This window comes from Trachurus trachurus, assembly GCF_905171665.1.
Source record: "Trachurus trachurus genome assembly, chromosome: 18".
In the NCBI taxonomy this organism is placed as follows: domain Eukaryota; kingdom Metazoa; phylum Chordata; class Actinopteri; order Carangiformes; family Carangidae; genus Trachurus; species Trachurus trachurus.
In genome coordinates this window covers 25,335,531-25,358,144 of record NC_139909.1, presented here as the reverse complement: position 1 = coordinate 25,358,144, position 22,614 = coordinate 25,335,531, and the positions used below count along the sequence as shown (strand labels likewise).

The 22,614-nt window shown below is 42.1% G+C and overlaps 2 protein-coding genes across 5 annotated transcripts in view; both read right to left on the bottom strand.

Moving 5' to 3' along the window:
* The window catches only part of m1ap (meiosis 1 associated protein), a gene marked incomplete at both ends in the record, with an annotated part of 50,269 nt that overhangs the window by 4,338 nt on the left and 23,317 nt on the right, over positions 1–22,614 (bottom strand). Inside the window, 3 exons of the mRNA XM_083993151.1 lie at positions 78–219; positions 1,625–1,778; positions 2,390–2,545. Of these exons, the coding sequence (XP_083849277.1) occupies positions 78–219; positions 1,625–1,778; positions 2,390–2,545 (452 nt within the window). The remainder of the gene's footprint in view (positions 1–77; positions 220–1,624; positions 1,779–2,389; positions 2,546–22,614) is intronic.
* LOC311001752 (uncharacterized protein) lies at positions 9,892–12,884 on the bottom strand. Of its 4 annotated transcripts, XM_083992878.1 has the most exons (12): positions 12,776–12,884; positions 12,515–12,634; positions 12,380–12,427; positions 12,209–12,292; positions 12,054–12,119; positions 11,331–11,391; positions 11,180–11,230; positions 11,059–11,103; positions 10,893–10,957; positions 10,701–10,809; positions 10,319–10,381; positions 9,892–10,236 (listed from the first exon to the last, which is right to left on the bottom strand). In XM_083992878.1, exons 3-12 carry the CDS (start codon positions 12,418–12,420, stop codon positions 9,928–9,930), a joined length of 894 nt encoding a protein of 297 aa, XP_083849004.1. In that variant the 5' UTR covers positions 12,421–12,427; positions 12,515–12,634; positions 12,776–12,884; the 3' UTR covers positions 9,892–9,927. The 4 variants fall into 4 exon arrangements, with proteins under 4 accessions (XP_083849004.1, XP_083849007.1, XP_083849005.1 ...); XM_083992881.1 differs by lacking the exons at positions 12,515–12,634; positions 12,776–12,884 and adding an exon at positions 11,726–11,888 and having other exon boundaries at positions 12,054–12,292; positions 12,380–12,406; XM_083992879.1 differs by lacking the exons at positions 12,515–12,634; positions 12,776–12,884 and having other exon boundaries at positions 11,726–12,292; positions 12,380–12,406.

Here is a 22,614-nt window from a genome sequence, read left to right as displayed (position 1 = left end):
TTCTGTTACAAAATTTGAATTGACAATTGCCACAATTTAAAAAAAAAACAAAAAAACAAGTGAACACACTCACACACCCTGAGAGTGTGACACAGGGCGTGGAACAAGTTGTGGTTGGTCTCCATCTCATCCCAGTCCAGCTGCCAGCAGGTGGTGGGGCGGATCACCAGCGGCAGACCGTACAACACACTCTCACACACTCCATCTGCGCGCAGAACTCTGTAACACACACACACAGACACACAGAATGAAGGACAGATGTGTCTACGATGTTAGAAAAGTGTTACGTCGCTGCTGAAAAGTCAAAGAAACACACGACCATCCTCTTCTTCTTCTGTCGGTGAGCGAACGCGAAACAGAAACAGAGGATGACATCATCCCTGCTGTGGCCAAGCTGTCCTCCAGCTCCATTTAAATGTCACTGCTATAAATCATTATCATCAGTATGGAAAGCACGTATACACACACACACACACACACTGAGAATAATAACTTTTGTACTGACTGTATGCAAAGTGCACACTCACAGACACACCTCATCTCGCTGCAGCTCCTGAAAATGCAAAACCGATGCAAATGAGGGAGGAGGAAGGAACTGTTTAGTCAGGTTAGGAATGAGCATCTGCTTTCTATTAGCAGAGGCCTGTGTGTGTGATACTTTGTGTCTCTGCATGTGTGTATTTGAATGACGTCAGTCTTTGAACAACAGACACCTGTCACCTGTCATAATCCACAGAAACAAAGTTGAGTTTTGAAGCATTACTATTTATACTGTAATCTGTTTCCATGGATTAATTAAATTGAATGGCAAAATTCAGACTCGTCCTTTATTCCTGTGTTGATCATTATAATGTAGTTCCTATTTTTTTTACATACAAACAACTTCATAACTTGAGATGATGATGATTTGTTTGTACAGTTAGTTTATCCATGTTTGTCAAAGCTGGTCATAATAAAGACACTAGCACACAGATGCACCATCTGGAATGAATATCAAATCAGTGTTTTTCTTTATACTATATGTTTATCCTACTGTATATCACTTTTTTCCCCTCCATTCACCATGTTCCAACAAAAGGAGAGGAAAATCTGAGCCGGAGTTTTACGATCTATTTCTTTTTCTCTTTGACTCTGGATGTTTGGAGTGTTTTCCATCTTCGGAGCAGACGCGACCAGCTGAACAAAGCAGACTCTGATTCCATGGTGATGAGTTTCATCTGAGAAATATTTCACTACTTGCTGCTTTCAGAATGGTGCCATTCATAGATGGGAGAAAATTTTGCTGAATACAAACTACATTAGACTCATGGACCATGGAGCATACACACATGATCATGCACACACATCCCCCCTTCTTCCAAAAATGTCACAAACAAGGATGGATATGGATATTTTGAGAGACAGTGTACTTTATAAGTATTTATAAGTTTATTTTTATGTAACTTAATGTTACTTTCTAAGCAACAGTTCCCAGCCTTGTAGCTTCTTTCAATTGAGCCACAAAAATCTAAATTACAACACTTATGTATTGTATTAACTGTCAGTTCATATGGTCCTCAGGATAAAACATGACAAGGTGTGTGGATAAAGCAAGAATTAGCAGCCCTGCAGCTCGCTGACTTACTTGGTCACTCTCAGTGCCAGTGGCGATGGACTCTGATTGGCTGAAACCTTAGGCAGGAAGTCCTGCACACTCTCAGTCTTCACTCCCAGGTTGGGAGTCAGAGGAATGAGGGCGGGGCTTATCAGCCGCTCCTGCATGTCACACTTCACACACACTACGCAAGAGACAAAAGGACATTACACTTAAAAGCCTTTAGTTTCTGTCCGTCCTGAAACACAGTTTGTCCCCCATATTGTCATATAAGAACTCTGTTTAAAGGGATAGTTCAAGATTTTGGCAAATTGGCCCATTACCATAATAATCCCTGTCGTCTTAGCAGTAGGTTCGTCACCTTTAATTGTCGGTGCAAGCTGTTTTTAGAACAGCGGAGCAGAGCCGCGAGCTGCTCAGAGCTACGCTACGGAGGCTCATGGGATTTCTTGGTTTCCCTCATCAAACTCATTAAATACACAATCCAACAACTCCAAAACACTCACACTGGACAAGTTATGACCTGCACATTCACCACGCTATGAAATAATAACGGAACGTTACAAATTGTTTACGAGGTAAATTCATGCAAAACCACTGATGCGCGTTCCCATCGAGGGCAGTTCTTTGGCAAGCAGTCTCTGCATTTGCCTTGAAAACAACTCTGTCTTGTCAAAATGTTGAACTATCCCTTTAAGTAAATGGTAAAAGGTAAATGGGTATGTAACTGAGATTAATCAGATCCATGCTGTTACTACACTAGTGGATGTGAAGTGTGTGTGTGTGATATCTAACCTGGTATGGGGCTGTCTGTGTGGTTCGGCAGCAGCAGGTGGAGGTGCTCTCTGTCTCCACCCTGGTCTTGAAGCCACGCCTTCAGCACCGTTTCCATGGCGAACACACTGTTCTCCACCCGCTGCAGGTCGACCTCCGTCCCCAACATCAGATTCTCTACGGACACATGGACGGAGGTGTGAATATCTGGACACAGCTGGAGCAGACGAGTTACACAAAACACAGCTTTACAATACAGATAATCTATTTATCACTCTGACCTGTCGTCATTAAACAGCTGAAACAGATCAGCATCCATCCAATCCATCCATTTCAGCACTAAGCCACTATTTCAACGTAATTATGCTTAACATATTTGCTGATGATTCAGACAGATCTCAGCTCTTAAAGTGCACTGGTGGGTGAAACTAACTCTGCAACAATTTTCCTTTTTGACCACTAGATGGAAGCATCATTCAATTAGATTCAATAGATTCAGAGCCAGTGCTGCCTAGGTGACTGAAGACTCTTTGAACTTGTTGACATCTGAGGGCTTCAGTGTCTCTGGTCTTAAGCCCGTCTGGATGAGAGGACCTGACTCTGATTTCCCACAGGAAACAGCAGCAGTGTGTTTTAGACGTATCGTCACTCACAGTGGAAGCGGCCGACTGTTGCTCTGCTTTGGTTTATTTTAGTAACTTAACGTAAATCTCTGTCGATCCTCTCTTATTTTCTGTGTCAATACTTTACCCAGCAGACCGGAGTGAACTGACTCTGCATTCCTCTGTTTTTCCCACTGATTTCCACTGATCATTGCAACAGAGAATGAGACCCTGTGGACCTGCCCCACCCTCCTCTCCTGTTCTCCCTCTCTCTTCTCATTTCCCAGTGTCCATTTATTACTGCAGACTAGACACAAACCTTATAGACCAACCCTCTCCTCCTTTTCCCTATATCTGGTGTTTAATAGTTAACGACCCATCAGGAGAGAGCTAATGGGACTGAAGGGGGAAGGAGAGGATCTGCAGGGTGGCAGGAAGGAGGGAGAGAGATGGATGGAGAGCAGGCAAAGTAGTTAAACTTCCACAAGCAGGAACTTTATTGGAGAGAATGAGAAACTTTAAATTCCTAGAATAAAATATGTCATTGCTTCTTCTCATGTGTCAGAGGCAGCTACAGTACGGAAGCTATTTCTGGTTCTGGGCCAAAGTTTCTAAAAAGTGCTTCATCTAGAAATAAGTACTTCATCTGAGGGGAGAGAATTATGTTTGGGACTTTTATTCTTTTTTGCTGATGGACGTTCGTGGTGTGATCCAGGCTGAAGAGAGAAGGGTAGGAGATTAGGAAGGGAACACAAATCATGCACTAATGGCACTTTTGCAATACAAGTTCGCCTTTGTTGTGTCAAAAAAAAACAGCTGCGGTGGAGTCAACACGTCAGAGCTCCTGCTCTTTGAGTAATATGGATTAAAGAAGTGGTAGAAATTCTTTGACACTTGGGATCAGCGCTATAAAAAGCCCTGTATCCCTCCGTACATGAGCATCAGCGCCGCTATGATCCTGAGAATATACAGTGTGACTGCTGAGACGGAGCGAAGGAAAGAACTAAAGGAAGAAGAGGAAGGAAGAGGAGGGGAAAAAAGCCCGGATTAATTCACATTAACCCAAAAATACACAGAAAGAGAAACTAAAGTAAAAGCCGAGGTGGATGTACAGTCATTGAGGAGAAAAGGAAGAGGGAGAGAAACTGTGTTCCGGCCTTTGTAGAAATGCTAATGGAGAGATGAGAGTAAAATCCTTGAGATGGACAAAGATGGAGGAAAAAAAAGGTTGAAGCAAATCGATTCCCATTCCCTCCTGTAATGTCTGTCTAGGGAATCAGAGAGAGCAGGAGAGAGAGAGAGGGAGAATAGCAGGGGATGGAGTAAGAGAGAGAGAGAGAAGAATTATGGAAGTTAGTGTATAAAGAGAGGAAGGGGAGGGGGGATAAATCAGAAAGTGAAAGAGCAGCAGGGAGAGTGGAGGATAAGAAGAGATGGATGGGCGTGGTAGGTGAGGGATGATGATGGACCGCACTATTGGAAATGTTGTAATTAGACCATGGAGTATGTATCTGTGTGTGTGTAAATGTGTGTGTGTAAGAGAGAGGAAGGACTGGTGAGAGAAAGCTTTTCACAGCAGCATGAATAACTCATGACAGTTCATCCTGTGTGTGTGTGTGTGTGTCCGTGTGTTTGTGTGTCATAAAGCGATCCACAGAGGAATGTGTTCCCCACTGAGCGGGTTAGGTGAGAGTGTTTACCCGTGATGTGTGTGTTCGGCGAGGAACCGAAGTCAGTCGGTCTCTGCAGACGGCTTATCAGTGTTCATGGAGGATTTGTTTACCCTGCTCCTTCCTCCTACAGATGTCTCTGCCGCTCAGTCTTTGCCGAGTTCATTAAGTGTGTGTTTACTGCGAGATACAAAAAAAAAATCAATTATGTGTTATCATTCTTCCCCCCCAACTCCGTGTCTCCGTGCTTCCTGCTTTTTTTTTTGTCTGTTTCCTTTATCTCTGCCCTGTCAGTGTGAAAGATTAAGAATCTATTAAATTATGAGGCAGACTGAGTGACCCGCTCCTGTGATCTACAAGTCTGGCTGTGCTCCTGCATGTCATTAGCAGGTCCTCTGTGTGTGTGTGTGTGTGTGTGTGTGTGTGAGTGAGTGAATGGGAGAGAAGATGGAGTGTGACACACATGCTGAGGTAAGGATGCAAGGTCGAATCTCATTAAGGGTGTGTGTTCAGGTACGCCGTGTGTGTATGTACAGCGCTGATAGCAGAGTCAAACATGCGGATCGCAGGTTAAATATCTCAATGAACATACGTGAAGGTGTGTGAGTGTGTGAGTGACTGTTCCACTGCTGCAGGTTTATTCAGTCGGAGTCCTTGTGAGGTGTCGTAGTACAATGAGGGGCGAGGTCACAGAGATAACACAACACACACACAAAACACACACGGTCTGAAATAAAAACTACATCTGAGATGCATCGTGCTGTTGTGTCGAGGATCAGCTTTGATTTCCTCAGATGGGATGTTTGTGGATTTTATTCTGAAATTCTGAAAGCATGAACTGTCAAACCCACCGTCAGTTTTAAAGGGATAGTTCAACATTTTGGCAAATTGGCCCATTGCCATAATCCCTATAGTCAGAGCAGTAGGTTCGTTACCTTTAATTGTCGGTGCAAGCTATTTTTAGAACGGCAGAGCAGAGCCGCGAGCTGCTCAGAGCTATGGAGGCTAATGGGATTTCTTGGTTTCCCTCATTAAACTCATCAAATACACAATCCAAAAACTCCAAAACGCTCTGCTGGACAAGTTGTGACCTGCACATTCACCACGCTATGAGATAATAACGGAACGTTATGAGACAGAGTTGTTTTAGAAGTAAATTCATGCAAAACCACTGATGCGCGGTCCCGTTGAGGGCAGTTTTTTGGCAAGCAGTCTCTGCATTTGCCTCAAAAACAACTCTGTCTTGTCAAAATGTTGAACTATCCCTTGTCCCAACTTGTTCGTGAGAGCGTTTTGGAGTTATTGGATTGTGTATTTGATGAGTTTGATGAGGGAAACCAAGAAATCCCATAGCCTCCGTAGCGTAGCTCTGAGCAGCTAGCGGCTCTGCTCCGCCGTTCTAAAAATTGCTTGCATCGACAATTTAAGGTAACGAACCTACTGCTATGACTACAGGGATTATGGCAATGGCCCAATTTGCCAAAATGTTAAACTATCCCTTTAATATCAGAGAATCTCTGCATCAGATCTGACAACACGCTACACACTCCAAACTGGACTCATGAAGCTCAGCGCAGGTTCTTGTCAGGAAGACTTCATGCATCATGGATTGTCTCACCTCACACCTCATCTCAAGCAGCCAATCAGTGTCAACTTGCAGATGTGTCCTCTCCTCTACAGTCAGCTGCTGTTGCATTGTGTCCACCTCCTTTCCTCATCTCTCTCTCTATATATACAGTATATCTCACACACACACACACACACACACACACACACACACACACACACACACACACACACACACACACACACACACACACACCCTCTTCTCAAATGTGCTGACATCTGAATGAGGTCTCATCACCATGGATTCATTTCCCTCCTCTTTTATGCACGTGTTCATAAAGTCTCTCCTTACTGAACTATGACAGCTATGTGCTGTGTGTGTTTCAGCTCCACCCTTTTCTAACCACTGCAGCTTTCACACTGCGCCTGTCTCAACGGTTTAAGACGGTCTGGCCTGTAACTGCAGGAACGGTTTAAGACGGTCTGGCCTGTAACTGCAGGAAGTGATCTTCAATCTGTGAAACGAACCTGAAACCCACCATGACTCGGTTATTTTTCGCGATGAGGCACACCTCGCACCCGCGTCGATATTTTTGCCCATGCTGTTGCTGAATCTCTGAAATCTGCAGAGGGGCACCCACATTTGCGATTCACCTTGAGTCAACACACACACACACACACAGACACAAACACACAAATAACCTTGAAATGCTATTGATTTGATGAAAATGTAATGACTTCACTTTTGCTGTAATTTCCCTGGAGACTTCTGTTCTTTTTGTTGAATGAATGATGCTTTCGAAGAAGGTTGGGTTTGTTGTGCTCGGCTACTATTTGTTTAAAATAATCATGAAGATGGCAAAAAAAAAAAAGCATCATTATGAATTCAATGTGTACGTGCAACAGGCTAATCAGATCTATTATGTGCCCTGTTGTCCTCAGTTAACAAGGCAATTACTTAACACAAACTGCAGAAAAGCATTTTGCACACGGCACCACAGAATGAACGTGAGGCCCTTTGTTGCATTGATAAACACACCTGCCTTCTAATAACATGACCATTATAATAAATTCATACTGTATCAATCCTTGTGCTATAATTTTAATTTCCCATCTTTAAAACAGTCACTGCTGCCTTTGAGACATCAGGGGATCTCTGTTTGTTTCTGTCTCTGTGACCAGAGTTTAAAGGATAATTTCCGTTTTTTACAACCTGGACCTTATTTCTAGCATAAAATAAGATCATTTTACTCACCCAGAAACTTTGGTGTCATTTGGAGTTGTTTTGACGAAATTAGCCCCAGTGGAGCGGCGCGTATATCCGTAGGCTATGCGAGAACACGGGGCACGCAATGCAGCCTCTAAATAACACATTATCCGCCGCAAAACTCGTTCATTTCGCCAATATTTTGTTATGATACACTAGTGATATTCCCCTCCGAGCCCGTGGTGGCATGTTATCAACATGCTGCGCCTGTAGGTTGACTACTAACCTCTGACCTGGATGATGTCATCTCCGACCGCTGCCCGGCTCATTCTGACAATAATCATTCTGCCTCGGCATTCGGGTCCATTTTTAGCTCAACTAGCCGGAGCTTTAGTGAGTCCAGGTTGAGGAGAGGAAGCCTGTGGAAGCTGAACTTCATCCAGCTGCTCATTTTGTTCTGACAAGTCAGAAACACGCAGAAACGAACCATAGCATTAGCCGTAGCAAGTTAGCCGCGCCGGGCAGCGGTCGGAGATGACATCATCCAGATAAGAGGTTAGTAGTCAACCTACAGGCGCAGCATGTTGATAACATGCCACCACGGGCTCGGAGGGGAATATTACTAGTGTATCATAACAAAATATTGGCGAAATGAACGAGTTTTGCGGCGGATAATGTGTTATTTAGAGGCTGCATTGCGTGCCCCGTGTTCTCGCATTATACGGATATACGCGCCGCTCCACTGGGGCTAATTTCGTCAAAACAACTCCAAATGACACCAAAGTTTCTGGGTGAGTAAAATGATCTTATTTTATGCTAGAAATAAGGTCCAGGTTGTAAAAAACGGAAATTATCCTTTAAGACTGGGATAATATAATCATAAACAAATTATAATGGACAGACATAAATGTATTGATTTCTGTAACTCAAGCTTTATGGATCTTGTTTCTCCCCGTCTCTTTCTCTTATTTCTTTTCCTGAGCCTCTGCTGTCTCATGTCCTGCCCAGGCCCACGCCCAGTAACGATCCCCTGTTCTCTCTGTGCATTAGGAAGAGTGCACCGTCCTCCTGACCACTGACCAGCAGCACATTAGCTCATGTTGGGGGGGTAAAATCAGCAGCACGGTGAGCTAATGCACTACAAGAAGAGGAAGCAGAGTGCCAACGCTACTCATTCATTCAGATATGGATCAGCGTGAGCAGAGACAGCTAATGGACGCTGTCCCCCTGTACGAGTGGGAATCCTCCGGAAAGTTACTAAGCATTACATTGTCTGATTCCTAGAACCACCACGCTCACAGAGAATTACTGTGAAACCACAACTTCCCACTAAATTACTCTTTGGACTCTTTATTTCCTGTTTTACTGAAAGGACTTCCTGGTGTATTGTTTGATGTACTTTCTGTCTTGATGTTTCCCTTCCCTTCTTCTTTCTCAGAGAATTAAATATAGTGGATATTTAAATTGATTTGTGCTCTCATTATGTGGATCATATTCTTGTAGGTTTGGCTATTTGTGCATTGTATAAACCGATTACTGATTTTAAAGGGATATTTCACCCAAAATCGATAATTCACCAATTTTCTCAAGAGGTCCTGGCTGCAGACCTCCACTGTGAGGTCGCTTCCGGTGCAGGCTCCACTCTCAAGCCGCCTCCACTGTGAGGCCGCTACCGCGGCAGGCTACTCACAAGCCACCGTCACTATCAGGACAGGAAATGCACGGGATACGTTTCAAAATAAAATCGCAAGTACACTTCCGGTTGAATCGCTCTCCTCACAAAAGCATGAATTAGTAAAAATATGATGTAAAATCGATCAATTGCTATAGTATATATAAAATAAAGCTTTTGATATGGACAATTGAAGCATTAGCCTTTGTCTTTTTCAAAACAATTCTCATTAATGATTGCCATATTATGTAGAATCTATAGCATACACTGCGCTGCTTAACTGTACAACTTATCATTATGAAAAACAAACGGTGGGTGATAATCGGGGCTCAATTGTCTTTGTGGCCTACTATAAAGCTTAGGATCTTGAAAAGAGGCCAAAATAGTTGATCAATGAAAACAATGTAGGGCAGGAATAACATAGGTCAGTGCACAAATTTAAGTTATTACTCATATTCATAAGCCAACATCTCATAAGCTGTCATAGGCCTATAAGTTTTATTGTGTACTATTACTTGACTGGCTTTTCAATATCATTTAACTTTGACTTTATTGCACTGCTGTTTTACTTTTTTTTTCTTCAATTTGTTTTTCTGTTGTATCATTCTGTATTTTTATTCATAACCACCATAAATTTCGAATAGTTTCAAATAGTTTGGTTCTATGTCTATGCTAATGTTCTTGTGCTGCTGGAACACCTAAGTACCACTAGATACAACCCTCTTGATATCTACAGTATAATCCAAGTGAATTATTAAGTGATCAAAGAGAAAAAACATTAAAAAAAACACCAAGTCACAACATGATCAATGTTCTGTAGCCCTTTATTTCCAGAACACAAGTCACACATCTGTGGGACATTCACAGTAGGCCAAACAGTTTCTTTTGTCCATAATTTCTTCACAAAATGTCCACATGTCCTCAGTGGAGAAAAATGTAAATTTGAAGGGCTCCAGGATGGATTCCTTCTCATCGTCGTCCAGTTGTTCTGTCCAAATCCTCCCATACTGCAGAGCAGCCTCAGCCTGGTTCTCCTCCCCCATGCACAGAATATCAGGCAGGCCCACTTTGGCAGAGAACAATTGTTCATTGGCCTCAACCCACTCTGCTGCATGTCTGCAATCATGGAGAATACGATCTTCAACCGAGTCCTATGGAAAAGACAGAAAGATGTCTGTACCATAGCTGCTGCACCAACAGTATCTGACCAATAGATACTGTGAAAAAGCTTACCCATTCCACTGGTGTGTCCTTGTCGGCAGGTCTGACTGAGACCTCAGCCTGCTGCTCTTCATCCTGAAAATATATAGGCAAAATGATCAGTTGTAATATTCAAAACACAAGCTCCAAAAAGAAAAAAAGAAAAGATCCAGCAGTGCCCTCCTCGACATATTAGAGATCATGCAATCATGCATGATCTAGACACTTTATTTTTAAACTGCAGACAGAAGGTCTAACCTCAACTTGTGAATGGCATGTTCTTTAAAGCGACCCCACAATTGCAGTAAAATTGGAAAAAAGATTGGTAAAAAAAAATAGGGAAATAGAAATGCTGGTTTCTGACCTGAAACAAAAGAAAAACTCAGATGGAACTCAAACAAAATTTAAATCTGACCTCAGTTATGTCATCCACCTTCCTTTTCATCAGCCTAAACACTGGTGGCACCTCACCTCGCAGGAGGGCTTTTGATGCATCTGTCCAGTGGGCGAACAGCTTTCCATGGCTCAAAAATGATTAAACAATAGAAATAAATAAAACATTTCTTGCAACAATTTCAAGTCAATATCAAAATCTTTGCAGTCTCACCTTCCAAGGTCAAAGTTTTCCATAAGGATGATACACCACCACTGTCGCAAAAGTGGCATGTCCATCTGAAAAGTGAAGATAAAAAAACAAAAGCCTCACACCATGTCATAATAAATGTTTTGTTGTTGTAATTTTGAGCTTACTTTGATTCCATGAATGAACTTACAATAGAAAAGTCATAGGGAGCATCCAGTGTGGTGTAAAAGGCATTCTAGGAATAAAACATAGTAATTTTAGTTTAATGCTGATATCTGTAACGCACACAGAATTGCACAAATAATTAATACCATCAACATGAAGATGCCACAGTCAATCCCGTATGGTTGTCGTGGAAAACCCTAGATATCAGAAAGAAGTCAATTATGTAATTATTGTTTTACAGTGTTTTACAGTATTTAAGTATTCAACTATTAATATATACATACTTTATACTCTTACCTGAATTTGTAATCCAGTTTTCTCTGTCCAGTTGCCAGGATTTAGTGACTGGGAAAGGTTTCTAAAACAGTTGCATTAAAAAGATAAATAATAGTAAATATAATGATAAATATGGGCTCTTTTCACATGCATCACTGGTTCCGATTCAGGACAGACCATCCATGCATCCCTTTCCATGCAGTCACACTCCACACATTATTTCAAAAGGCTTTTTTATGGTGCCAGTTTCTTGACTCAATTGTATGAAATACGTTAATGTTGGTAAATCTGTAAAACTAATATAAGATTTATAAGCATGATTTGATACACAAAACTACAATTGTACTTATGTTGCACCATAAAAAGGCTGTCACACAGATCTGAACATGACCTGGTTAAAAAACTAAATATGGAACTCTTTAGAACAGCTTTGGAACATGAACTCCAAAAAGCACACACAAAAAAAGTTTTTGTTAGTGACCTCATCAGCTCCCTCATCTCCTTATCACCAAATCCTAATGGTGCTTCAGCACATTTGGAGTCAAGAAAGACTATTTCTCTCTGTACTGGTTTCAAAACCTGTAATTGTAGTTAGTGACATTTGAACTCAACATTGTGTGAAAGTGCAGCACAACACAATACAACAACAGCACTGCAATAGAAAATGAAGATACTTTTGTTAATATTTGATATAAATTTTCTGTGACATGCAAACCACCTGTTACAGTAAGCATCACTACTTACAGAGAGCAGGAAATGCCCAGGTTGCCACACAGGAATGACAATGGCATCTCTGATTGAAGCATCATTCTAATACAAAGGAAAAGTTCAAAAGCAAACAGGTAAAATACACAAGAAATATAATCTGAATAAAATTCAGTAGGATAAGTTGCACTTACAGGTAAGCTTGCAAGTGGATCACACAATGTTGGTTTTCGCCAGGTTGGTACAACATAGAGGTCAGCAACAAAAATGGTTTTCCCCTGTGTAATACATTTCAAATGTGAGCAAATACCCATAAAATATAAAAAGGAAAAGTATACTACGAAAACAATATTTATGTTTTATACCTGTGATTGAGCAATTTTCTCAATAACTTCAAAGCACGCATTTCCTATCTGCAAACCAAACAAAAAACAAAAACTTGGCAGTGACATACAAACATGATTAGCTCACAATTAAAATGGGTTCAAATGTTAACTCACGGTTGATTCCATTTCCTTGTTCAATCCAAGCCCCCAGAAGTCAGCTCGGGTCAGGCAACTTTTTCTTGTTTTTACAATGAGCTCGCCCGCTTGGTTGTCAGTGTCCAATACGTATTTAAGCTGATTGTTGAAGAAGAAAAAAAAAATCATAGCAAGCATATTTAAATTTATAAACATAGGAACATGGGTGGTAGGGCGTCAAGATGAGAAGCACGTATCTGTCTAATATATCACACAGCTGTTTTTTTCAAGAACACATACCAGCTGCTCTTGGGCAGGATGAAGCTTGAAGGACCATGATGATCGGCATGGTCTCACATTCTCACTTTTTGTGATCGTTTCACAATGTGGTCCACAGGCATTAGTGTCTATCAAAAAAAGGAATTAACATAAAATCTTGCCAATACTATTTTGTGTTGATTTTTAAAAAACAACCAAAAAAAAAAAACACCTACTTGTGTTTGGGTCAGTGGGGAGCACATGGAGCTGCTGAGATGTTCCAGCTACTGCAGGATGATGCTGTGTAGGCATATCAGGTGCTGGGGGTCCTGAGGTTTAAGAAATCATTATCAGGCAACATAAGCATTATATTTCCAATTACCACTGGCTGGTTGGCTTGGCTTGAACATGCCTTTGGGGCAAAGGGGGCAGTGAAACTGACGGCAGCATGTTGTGCAGCGTTCCACTGCAGGCTTTCCATCACGCAGGATGATTGAATGATGCATCTAAAAAGGATATAAAATGCATCAAGTGTTTGAATGATAGTACGTGAACTTCAATTCAAATTAATTAATACAGCCTGCAAACTTAGATTGTCTTTGCTTACAGGTAAAATGGCCACTTGCACCAGGTAGTGTAAATGAGGCCTTACTTCTGTAGAAGAATTAATAATGACCAAGAAAATGCTGCAGTGCGGGTTAATGTCCAGCATTCAAAAACGTAGTTAAGTGACAGTGGCTATAACAAGACACTTAATCTAGTAGGTTATGTTAGAAGCAAAATGTACTCAAGTATCAAAAACAAACACATGACACATTAAAAAAAAGGGTCCCTGAGAACTTACGGTGTTGATGCTAACCGCCATTGGAGAAAGCTAACTTTGGCGTTATCTAACTTCAAAACGACAACACAAACCGACATGTAACATCCAGTAATTTGCATCATTAATGACTTCTATAACGTTACTATTTTACGGCACCGATATTGATGAAGAGCACAAGAAATCATGTATTTACTTACTCTGTGTACGCAAAATCAGCAACTCACCGGCGCTCCTCTGGACATTGACTGACACGCTGGTGTCACTCGGTTTAAATGGCGGATGCAATCGACATTAAACTTCCTCACTCCCCCCTGCCCCGCCCCCCGCCCCCCAAAAAAGTCCGTACTTCCCGTCCTGACCGTCCTGACAGTGGAGGCGTCCTGACAGTGGAGCCTGCACCGGAAGCGACCTCACAGCGGAGGCCTGCAGCCAGGTGCCTCTCAATTTTCTACTCACCGTCATGCCAATGAAGGAAAAAAAAAAATTTGATCTCTGTTTTCAGCCTTGTTGTAGCAGTAGCTCCCAGTGGCTCTGTTGATGTTTGTGCGCATGTGTGCGGTTTGCTGCGAGATGTTCTTCTGTGTTTACGTCCATGGTTTACCAAGACAAATGTTTGTCTCCCAGCAAATCTCGCGCATGCACACAAACATCAACATCTCCACTGGGAGCTACTGCTACAACAAGGATAAAAACAGAGATCAAATATTTTTTTTCCGAACAACTTTTTCATGTGGCGGCTTCAGGACACTTGGGTCAGTATGGACGAGCAGTATGGAGGTATTTGGATGTTTCATAGTGTGTGTTTTGGACCATTAAAAAGTGAATTTATATGAAAATCCGTTGCCAGCTGGACCCCCCCCCCCCCCCGAACTCCAAAAGCGTTTTTATAACTCTGAAAGTTCTCTCAACCCTTCGTTGGCATGACAGTGAAAATTAGTGAATTGTCGATTTTGGGTGAAGTATCCCTTTAACTGTTGCACATTTTTATCAGTGCATTGTTGTTATTTTCACTGCAATATTGGAAGTAAAGCACTCCTGTACTTACTATTCTATTCATGCCTCTGGTTATATTGTTAAAAATACATGTAAATGTATTAGCAAGGAACTTGTTGCTACCAAACACAGAGACCCCAGTTGAAATAAGCAGAATTATCTTTCAACATTCACGTAATTGAATTATTATGTAAGGCAAGTTTTCCAAGATGACTTTCTTGTGATTAGTAAATTACCAAGAATCTCGGCTTATGTAACACAAACAAAAATATTGCTACTTGGCACCAATGTGTCAATTTATTATGGGGATGAAGCAATACAAATATCAACCTAATGCCTCCCCCTGACACCAACTTCAAAGTCTACAGAAACATGAAGGAGGCACAGATGAATGTCTGTCTGTGGAAATTCCCTCCGACATCCATATTTCACACACGGAGCGACGCTGACAGCGCACACACTCTGTCCTTGTCTGTCACAGCATTAATGATGAATAGCTCATTGATGTAGTTTTAGACTGTGACAAGCAGGACATTGATCATCTGGTCTGAAACACAGGCACTCGACACACCAGCGGCTGCGTGACCTAATTGCCTCGCAGTCGAATCAGCTCGAGCCGCGCGGTCATGGAGACAATTAAAGCAGACAGACGCTGGGAAAGGCAAAGAGGACGATGGGGGCAACAACAGAGCTGTTATCACTTGGCTGTCACCACTAGAGGAGGAGGAGGAAGAACAAGAGCAGATCTACACTGAGAAATAAGTTAGAAAAGGTGAAAAAGGGCAAACTCATTTGCTACATCTGATTCTGTGTAAAGTCCAAAACCAAAAAATGAAATAATACATTAATCAACACCAATAAAATCCCTCCGTGTTCCTCCTTATAAATTATGCTGCTAATAAGATGTTTCCTGCAGTCTACCACAAATCTGTCCTGAGACCAAACTGATACTAAAGAGAAAGAGAGAAAAAAAAAAAGTAAATTTGGGATTTTGGGGGAAGACGAGCTGCAAACCATGTTAATGCAAATAAATCGTGTTATAATGAGTATGGCCAGCAGACAGAGAGCAGAGTCACATCGGGAGATCTGCTGCTGCTGCGTTTCAAGCAGAATGTGGAAACAGGAGAGGGCGCGACGGAGGAGAAGGACACAGAGACTCCACGATGGCAGCTGGGTGACTTCTTTGAAGCACTTGAAAAAGACAAGAGGACGGAGGATGAGAGGAGCTCTGCAGACGGGATTCATGGAGCCACACCACAGAGGAGAGGGAACTATGACCAGGAAATACATCTGATACAAAACATTAAAAAAATCACAGTACCACAGTTAGATTTATAGCTACAAACGTGAAGGAATCAATTTAATTTCACTCTCGTAGTGATTCCCACACGTATATATATAATGTACTGATATGTTACCAAAACAAAAGACCACGAGCACATGTGACTGTGAGTGAAAGTAGAAAAGAAACGAATATGGTGGGTGGAAGAAACGGGAGCAAGGCTGAGACTGCAGAGGGGACAGAGAATAACAAACCTCTCAAACGAGACGGGGAGGACGACCTTGTGTTTTACTTAAGAGGCTTGAAAGCCGAGATGAGAGAGACGCACCAGATACAAACTAACCTGAGGCAGAAGGAACAGAAATTTGAATTTAGGGGGGGGATGAGTTTAATTACTGTGCTGTGCTGATAAAACAGACTGAGCAGGTTTGTGTCTTTTTGCTTCATCACAAAGTAAAATCAAGGAAATAGGACAAACAGATGATTCATGCTCAGATGGATGGATAAAGAATGTTTTAACCATCCTGTTGTATTTTGTCACATGAGGTGAATTCATTGATGATTAGAGGTGAAAGTCCGAGTCATGGTCTTGCTCAATATCACTGTGATGAAGACGGGTTACAATGTCAATAAGGTTTGACTCTCCTATTTGATCCGTGGGCCTTCATGCAAAAAAAAAAAAAAAAAGTTTCACTTTGCCTTGAATTTTCCACTAGAGCGATCTCACAATACTTCAGACTGTCAGATCTAGAAATACAATTTTCAGCCTCCAATCTTTTTTAGTTTGGAGAGAGAGGTGATGAAGGCAGAGGAGGGGGATGATTGACGGAGCAGCATTAGTGGCAGACGGAGCCAGGTGGACACAGAGTGTTTAATAGCTGTGAACTCATCTCAGCCTGAAGGGCCCTTTTCTTTTACTCACTCCCTGCTCCTTCTTCTACCAACCGTCTGTTGTTCCGTGTGACATACGGGAGACAAAAAAATAAAAAATAAAAAGGGCGGCGTCACTGCAGATCTGAGACGTTTGTTTTCTGGTTAAACAGGTAGCACAGAGAGGATTAAAAGACGTAGTGACAGATAAACAAGATGCTCTGACGGGGTTAGATGAAGGAAAATGGTGAGCGTGATGCGAGAGCGAGCAGCCACTTCTCAGCGTGGAACTAATAAGTTCCATATCCTGGTGTGAAGAGTGATGCCGGTCTCCATCTGTATGATCACCTGCTGCTCTGCCAACGTCACACAGACGTGTGAACAGCCTGACCTTGGCAGCATGTGTGTGGGTGGCGAGATGAAAAACACGCGCTCCCGATTTTCATGCATCTCGACGTCCCCGATCGCATGAAACCATATTTATCGACCAATAAATTAAACGCCGACATGGAAAACTCATTCAAGCAGAACGTTTTTGAGCCAAATTATCCAATTGTGTGTGTGTGTGTGTGTGTGTGTGGGGGGGGGGGGGTTCTTCCGCTCTGTGGGTGGGTGTGTGCTCGTGTGTCAGCAGTTCTAGGTGGGGTTTCCTCCTGACCACCTCGGTGCACTTTTACTAACCACACACTAAAGTGATGGCGCTGACTGTGACGGAAAAAAAGAGGTGGATGAAAGAGACGGAGAGGGAGAGGGCGACCCCGGGTTGAGTGACTGCAGGTGTGCTGCTGTAATCAAAGCTGAGGAGGAACAGTCTGCTGGAAAGTGGTTTTTACACACAACTAATTACACAAAAATGTAGGAATGGTGTTTATTAACATCCTCTGGGAGTTGAGTTCACAGTGGAGTTCGCTGCACCGAGCTGATCACAAATACCATCAATACCGTCTTTCATTACTTCCAGTAATACTTATCATGTTGACTTTATTAAAATATTGAAATCTTTTGAAGAGGAGACAGCGATTCTGAATCACAATGATGAAATCAAACTTCAGCTTTCCCCGTCGAGTTGAGAAAGAAGAGAGATCATTTCACACTGAAAAGACTAACTCTGAAATATATCCATCTGATTTGTTTTACTCTGACAGCTGAAGCCTCGCTCCACAGTGGGACGACTGAGGATTTTGTTTCAAGATGAGAAAATCAATGCCAGTGAAATTCGTCGGTTAAAGGGATAGTTCAACATTTGAGGAGTTGTTTTCGAGGTAGATTCATGCAAAACAGCTGATGCGCGTTCCTGTCGGGGGCACTTTTTCGGCAAGCAGTCTCTTCATTTGCCTCGAAAATAACTCTGTCTCATATTGTTCCATCATTATTACACATTGTGGTGAATGCGCAGGTCACAACTTGTCCACCAGAGTGTTGTGGAGTTGTTGGATTGTGTATTTGATGAGTTTGATGAGGGAACCCAAGAAATCCCATTAGCCTCCAAAGCGTAGCTCCAAAGCGTAGCTCTGCTCCGCCGATCTAAAAGTAGCTTGCACCGACAATTAAAGGTAACAAACCTACTCCTAAAGATATAGGATTATGGCAATCGGCCAATTTGCCAAAATCTTGAACTATCCCTTTAATGTAAAGGCCGAGGCCAGTATCCGACTAGCTGCAGCATAGAGACAGAAAACAATGGAAAACAGCTGGACTGGCTCAACGTACCAACACACATCTGTTTAAAACCAAAAACCAATTAGATCAATAGCAAAGTTCCAACTGTATAAAATCTTACAGTGACACAAGGCATGGTTATTCATATTCAGTGTCACAGCTCAGTGAAGCACTGTGGCTGGTTGTGAGGTAGTGGAAGAAGTTTGTTTTTGACTGGTTTGTCTGCAACTGTAGTGGTTCTCTAAAAACTACAGCCTCTACTACACCATCTACTTCAACTACAACCTTCACCACAGTGGCTCCTCCAATCAACTCTTCTGTTATTACCGGCCCAGCACACAGGTCGACCTCAGCACAGACTGTTCTCATCTGTGGTGGAACAAGCTGCAGATGCTATCAGAGGAGGAACGTCTCTCTATCTCATATCCTCTCTTCACACCTCTCACACCCAAACATGTCCAACTACAACTTACTGAGAACTGTTGATGCATGGAACAAACATAAATGTGCTACCTAGTGCCAAGTTCCTCTGATGTCCCTGGATTATAGGTCCCTTTTGATAAAACTATCTGCCAAATTTGTAAATGTAAATATAAATGCGATACATTATTAGGGGGGAAATGATACTTGGAGCACAGTGTAAATCTTATCATAGCAATTTGAGGCTTTAGTCTCATTTTTCGGGCTCCAGTTGCTGGGACGTTATCCTCCACTGGCCTCATGACCTCAGTTACTGTACTAAAAACACATTCGCTGCCAAACTTGAGGACGCTTCAAAGTTTCTGCTCTGTAAATCTTAACACCCAGAGGAGGACGGGGACAACTGAGCCCATAAGTTTTTCTCTGGGCGTCAGCGAAGTTTGACATTATTATTGCAACACTGCTATTAGACTCGCTGCGAGACCTCGGGATGAAGACTTGTTTTACCCTTTTATAATTCTTGGCTGTCAGACAGTGGATTATAATCCTCCTCTCAAGGGGCCACACATTTTCAGAGTCACTTTGCTTTGCGACTTAAAACGTTTTTTTTTTTTTTTTTGTGGAAGATGTGTGCTGATCCAAGTGTGTGGGGTGTGGGATGGCTTAAGTGTTCCGCAGGAGGCGACGAGGAAAATGGGAAAAACACTTTGAAACAAAAAGAGCATAACGTGTTCAAAGTGGCAGTCACACAGATGAAAAGGCATACAGTACACACTGCAGGCTATATAACAGTTAATATGATTACACAATACAGAACACCCACCGCCTTGGCAACATGTCTATTCAATTGTGACCGGATATAGAGTGTAAAGACTGAAGCCAGGCTCCTGTCAGTGTGTACAGTTCGTACCGCTCAGTTATCTCTCATCTTTGTTACCTTTACATGCTGCTCTACACGGCCTTCACTCACACTGCTAAATGTGACTTCATTTCATGAGTAAACTGCATGTTTTAAAGGTATAATATGTAGGAATTACTCCCATCTAGTGGTGCGGTTGCATATCAGAACGTATTCTTGATGTTGCATTCACGTGAAATCGGGCAGATGTCAGACAGACAACAGACGCTGCATGTAACAGGATGAACAAGCGTCTATGTAAACAAGTGGTCCGCCAGCACGAGGCAAAACAATACAGGTGTGACAATATGTTGTCATGGTGATGTTGTATTGTTTACCTGACCCACGCTTTACCGTCTTTCTCTCGTGGAGTAAAATGACATCCGGTTGGTTTGCCGACGGCCGTCTGCCTGACTGTACCTGAATGCAACACCAGTGCCTCCGTCCTTCCTCACACTACACAGTGGTGACAGTTTTAACAGGCGCTACCTGGAAAACTTTCTCCCCGAGCCGACAGCTCCGCTGAGTTTCCGTGGTTACCTACGGTCACGCTGCCACTCAACATAAAAAATGGCGATGCAACATGGCCGCCTCGGTTCGGTGCGCCCCCCCTTGTATATTTGTAACGACTTGTAACAACTCATTCTAAGGTACCAGAAAGCTTTCATTTGTATGCGGGTGTGATTCCACTTCAGTGAAATATGTATTTATGAAATCAATAGTTGATTTTTGCTAATAAAAAGCCAAATAAGTTACATACTGGGGCTTTAAACATCATAAACTTTGTAAACTCTGAAACAAATTCCCCACGCAGCCTGCCTTTTAACTGCAATGACAGGAGCGTTTTTATTCAACAGAGAACTACTTTTAATCTGAGCAGATCCACTTCTAGAAAAATCCAAAAGTGGTTACGGCAGCGGAGTACAATAAATCTGGGTTAATACATCATAAATCTGTGGTAATACAAAGGAGATACAGCAAGAACAAGATGAAAGCGGGGAGGAAATGGGACACTTCACAGGACGTCGGCAAAGTACGAGGGAGGAGAGGGAAAGTTGGAGCCAAAAAAACATGGCATAGAGTTTCTTTTCTTTCGCCTCCTGAAAAGAGACGAAGGAAAAGAGGGGAAAGGGAGGCGGAGGAGGAGGAGAAAGTAATTAAGGAGCTGGAGAGAGAAGAGAAGGAGAGGGGAGAAAGTCCTCTCATCTCTCTCTGTAATGCTTTGATGGAGCACGGCAGAGCCTGTGATGCAGGGGTATGATTAAAATAAAAGTGAAAATTATACAGAAGAAAAATTATGTTGGTAAGGACCACACACACACACACACACAACACACAACACACACACACACACACACAAGCAGACACATGCAGTACAAGAAAAGAAAAAGGCGCAAATTGAGATATTGATGAGTCACTTACTTGTAACCAAATAAACATACCAGTAAGAACAGATCCTGTGAAAAAACACACACACACACACACACACACACACACACACACACACACACACACACACACACACACTGGATCTGTTTGTCCATGACTTAGACCGAGAGCTCGGAGGTCCCAGGCAAAACAAACACAGCATTAAAGAGGAGCTGTCTCCACCAGCAATGTTTTATGAACAATTGTTTTAGTGTCAGTTAGAATGTTACTTCAACAATCAAACACATCCATCGGTAATACACTAATTATAGCGTTTAAATGTGAAATTACAGTCATTTGGAACAACAACATCCTCTGATTTATTTCCCTCCCACACTACAGATCTGAAACGACAGATAGCTCTGTGGTAAACCGTCAAGGTGAGATGATTGCCACTTGTATGGCTTGTAATAACAGCACCAGTAATTATATTAAAATTGCAACATTAAATCAAATGATAGACAACACGGATGCAGCATTAACATTTAGATTGTCTCTCCATAAATCAAAGCAAATCCTGTCTGAACAAGTTAGAGTCGCTTATTTATTTCTTTTTCTTATTATTCAGACTCTGTAGCCACAATGGAAATCAACTATATTTAACATTAATGTAGTTCAATAAAATGTTCTAAAAAGTAAAGAACAAAGAGGTGTGAGCCTGGTAGATGTTTACGTTCACACACTGAATACACTACATTTACAGCATATTTTGTGTTTTGAAAATGGAGCACAGGTCAGGAATGATAATTAATGACCAGATGTTGCACGTATCTGATTACCGGTAATTCTCTTCAAAATCTACCTGTAAATATTGAGTTATTGAAAATCAGAAAGAAGGATTAAAAATTTGTGAGAACATTTCGCTGTTATCAAGAACCCACCATGTTAACTGTAACTTCAGGGCTAACTCTGGGTTTTCCGTACTACGACGGTGGTTCACTTCTTACCAGGATACATCTCCACGGTAACTGATGCTTAACGGCTAACACGGTCTGGAGCAGGTTATGTTCCAGATTGAGATCTCCAGGTAGCTCCGCCTCCTGGCCAATCATTCTCTTGGAAAATGACATCACTGTTGTTAGTGGGACAGTGAGCGCACGACACAGTTCGATGAGCTGACAGAGGTTTGTCAGTCCCTCCGATAAAAACTTAAAATAAAACTTATGAACCCCCCGCCCCCCTCCACACACACACAGAGGGATCGATATAGATAGTTAGATAGATATAAAACGCATCGCTCTTAGAGATGTAAATCTAAAAACTAAAAATGCAGGGGGTCTGTCGGTCCCTGAACACTCAGGATCCTCTCACCATCAAGGTTTTTTTTTTTTTTGACACTTATGTGCAATATTCACACGCCTAACTCTCTGCATCACATACACACCACAAAATTACATGTGAGCAATAGGCCAGTTTAACAGTATAATGTGATTCCTACAGAGCTATCAGCCATCCCATAATGATCGAGCAGCGATTTCTAAAATTTTTAATCCCATGAACTACTGTAT

Excerpts from the sequence above, each read along its gene's own strand:
- LOC311001752 (XM_083992878.1), bottom strand. The coding sequence starts at position 12,420 with ATGCGTGCTTTGAAGTTATTGAGAAAATTGCTCAATCACAG. Across the intron at positions 12,120-12,208 it reads ATCCACTTGCAAGCTTACCT|AATGATGCTTCAATCAGAGA; the intron begins GTAAGTGCAACT and ends CCTTTGTATTAG. Across the intron at positions 10,237-10,318 it reads AGGACACACCAGTGGAATGG|GACTCGGTTGAAGATCGTAT; the intron begins GTAAGCTTTTTC and ends TCTTTTCCATAG.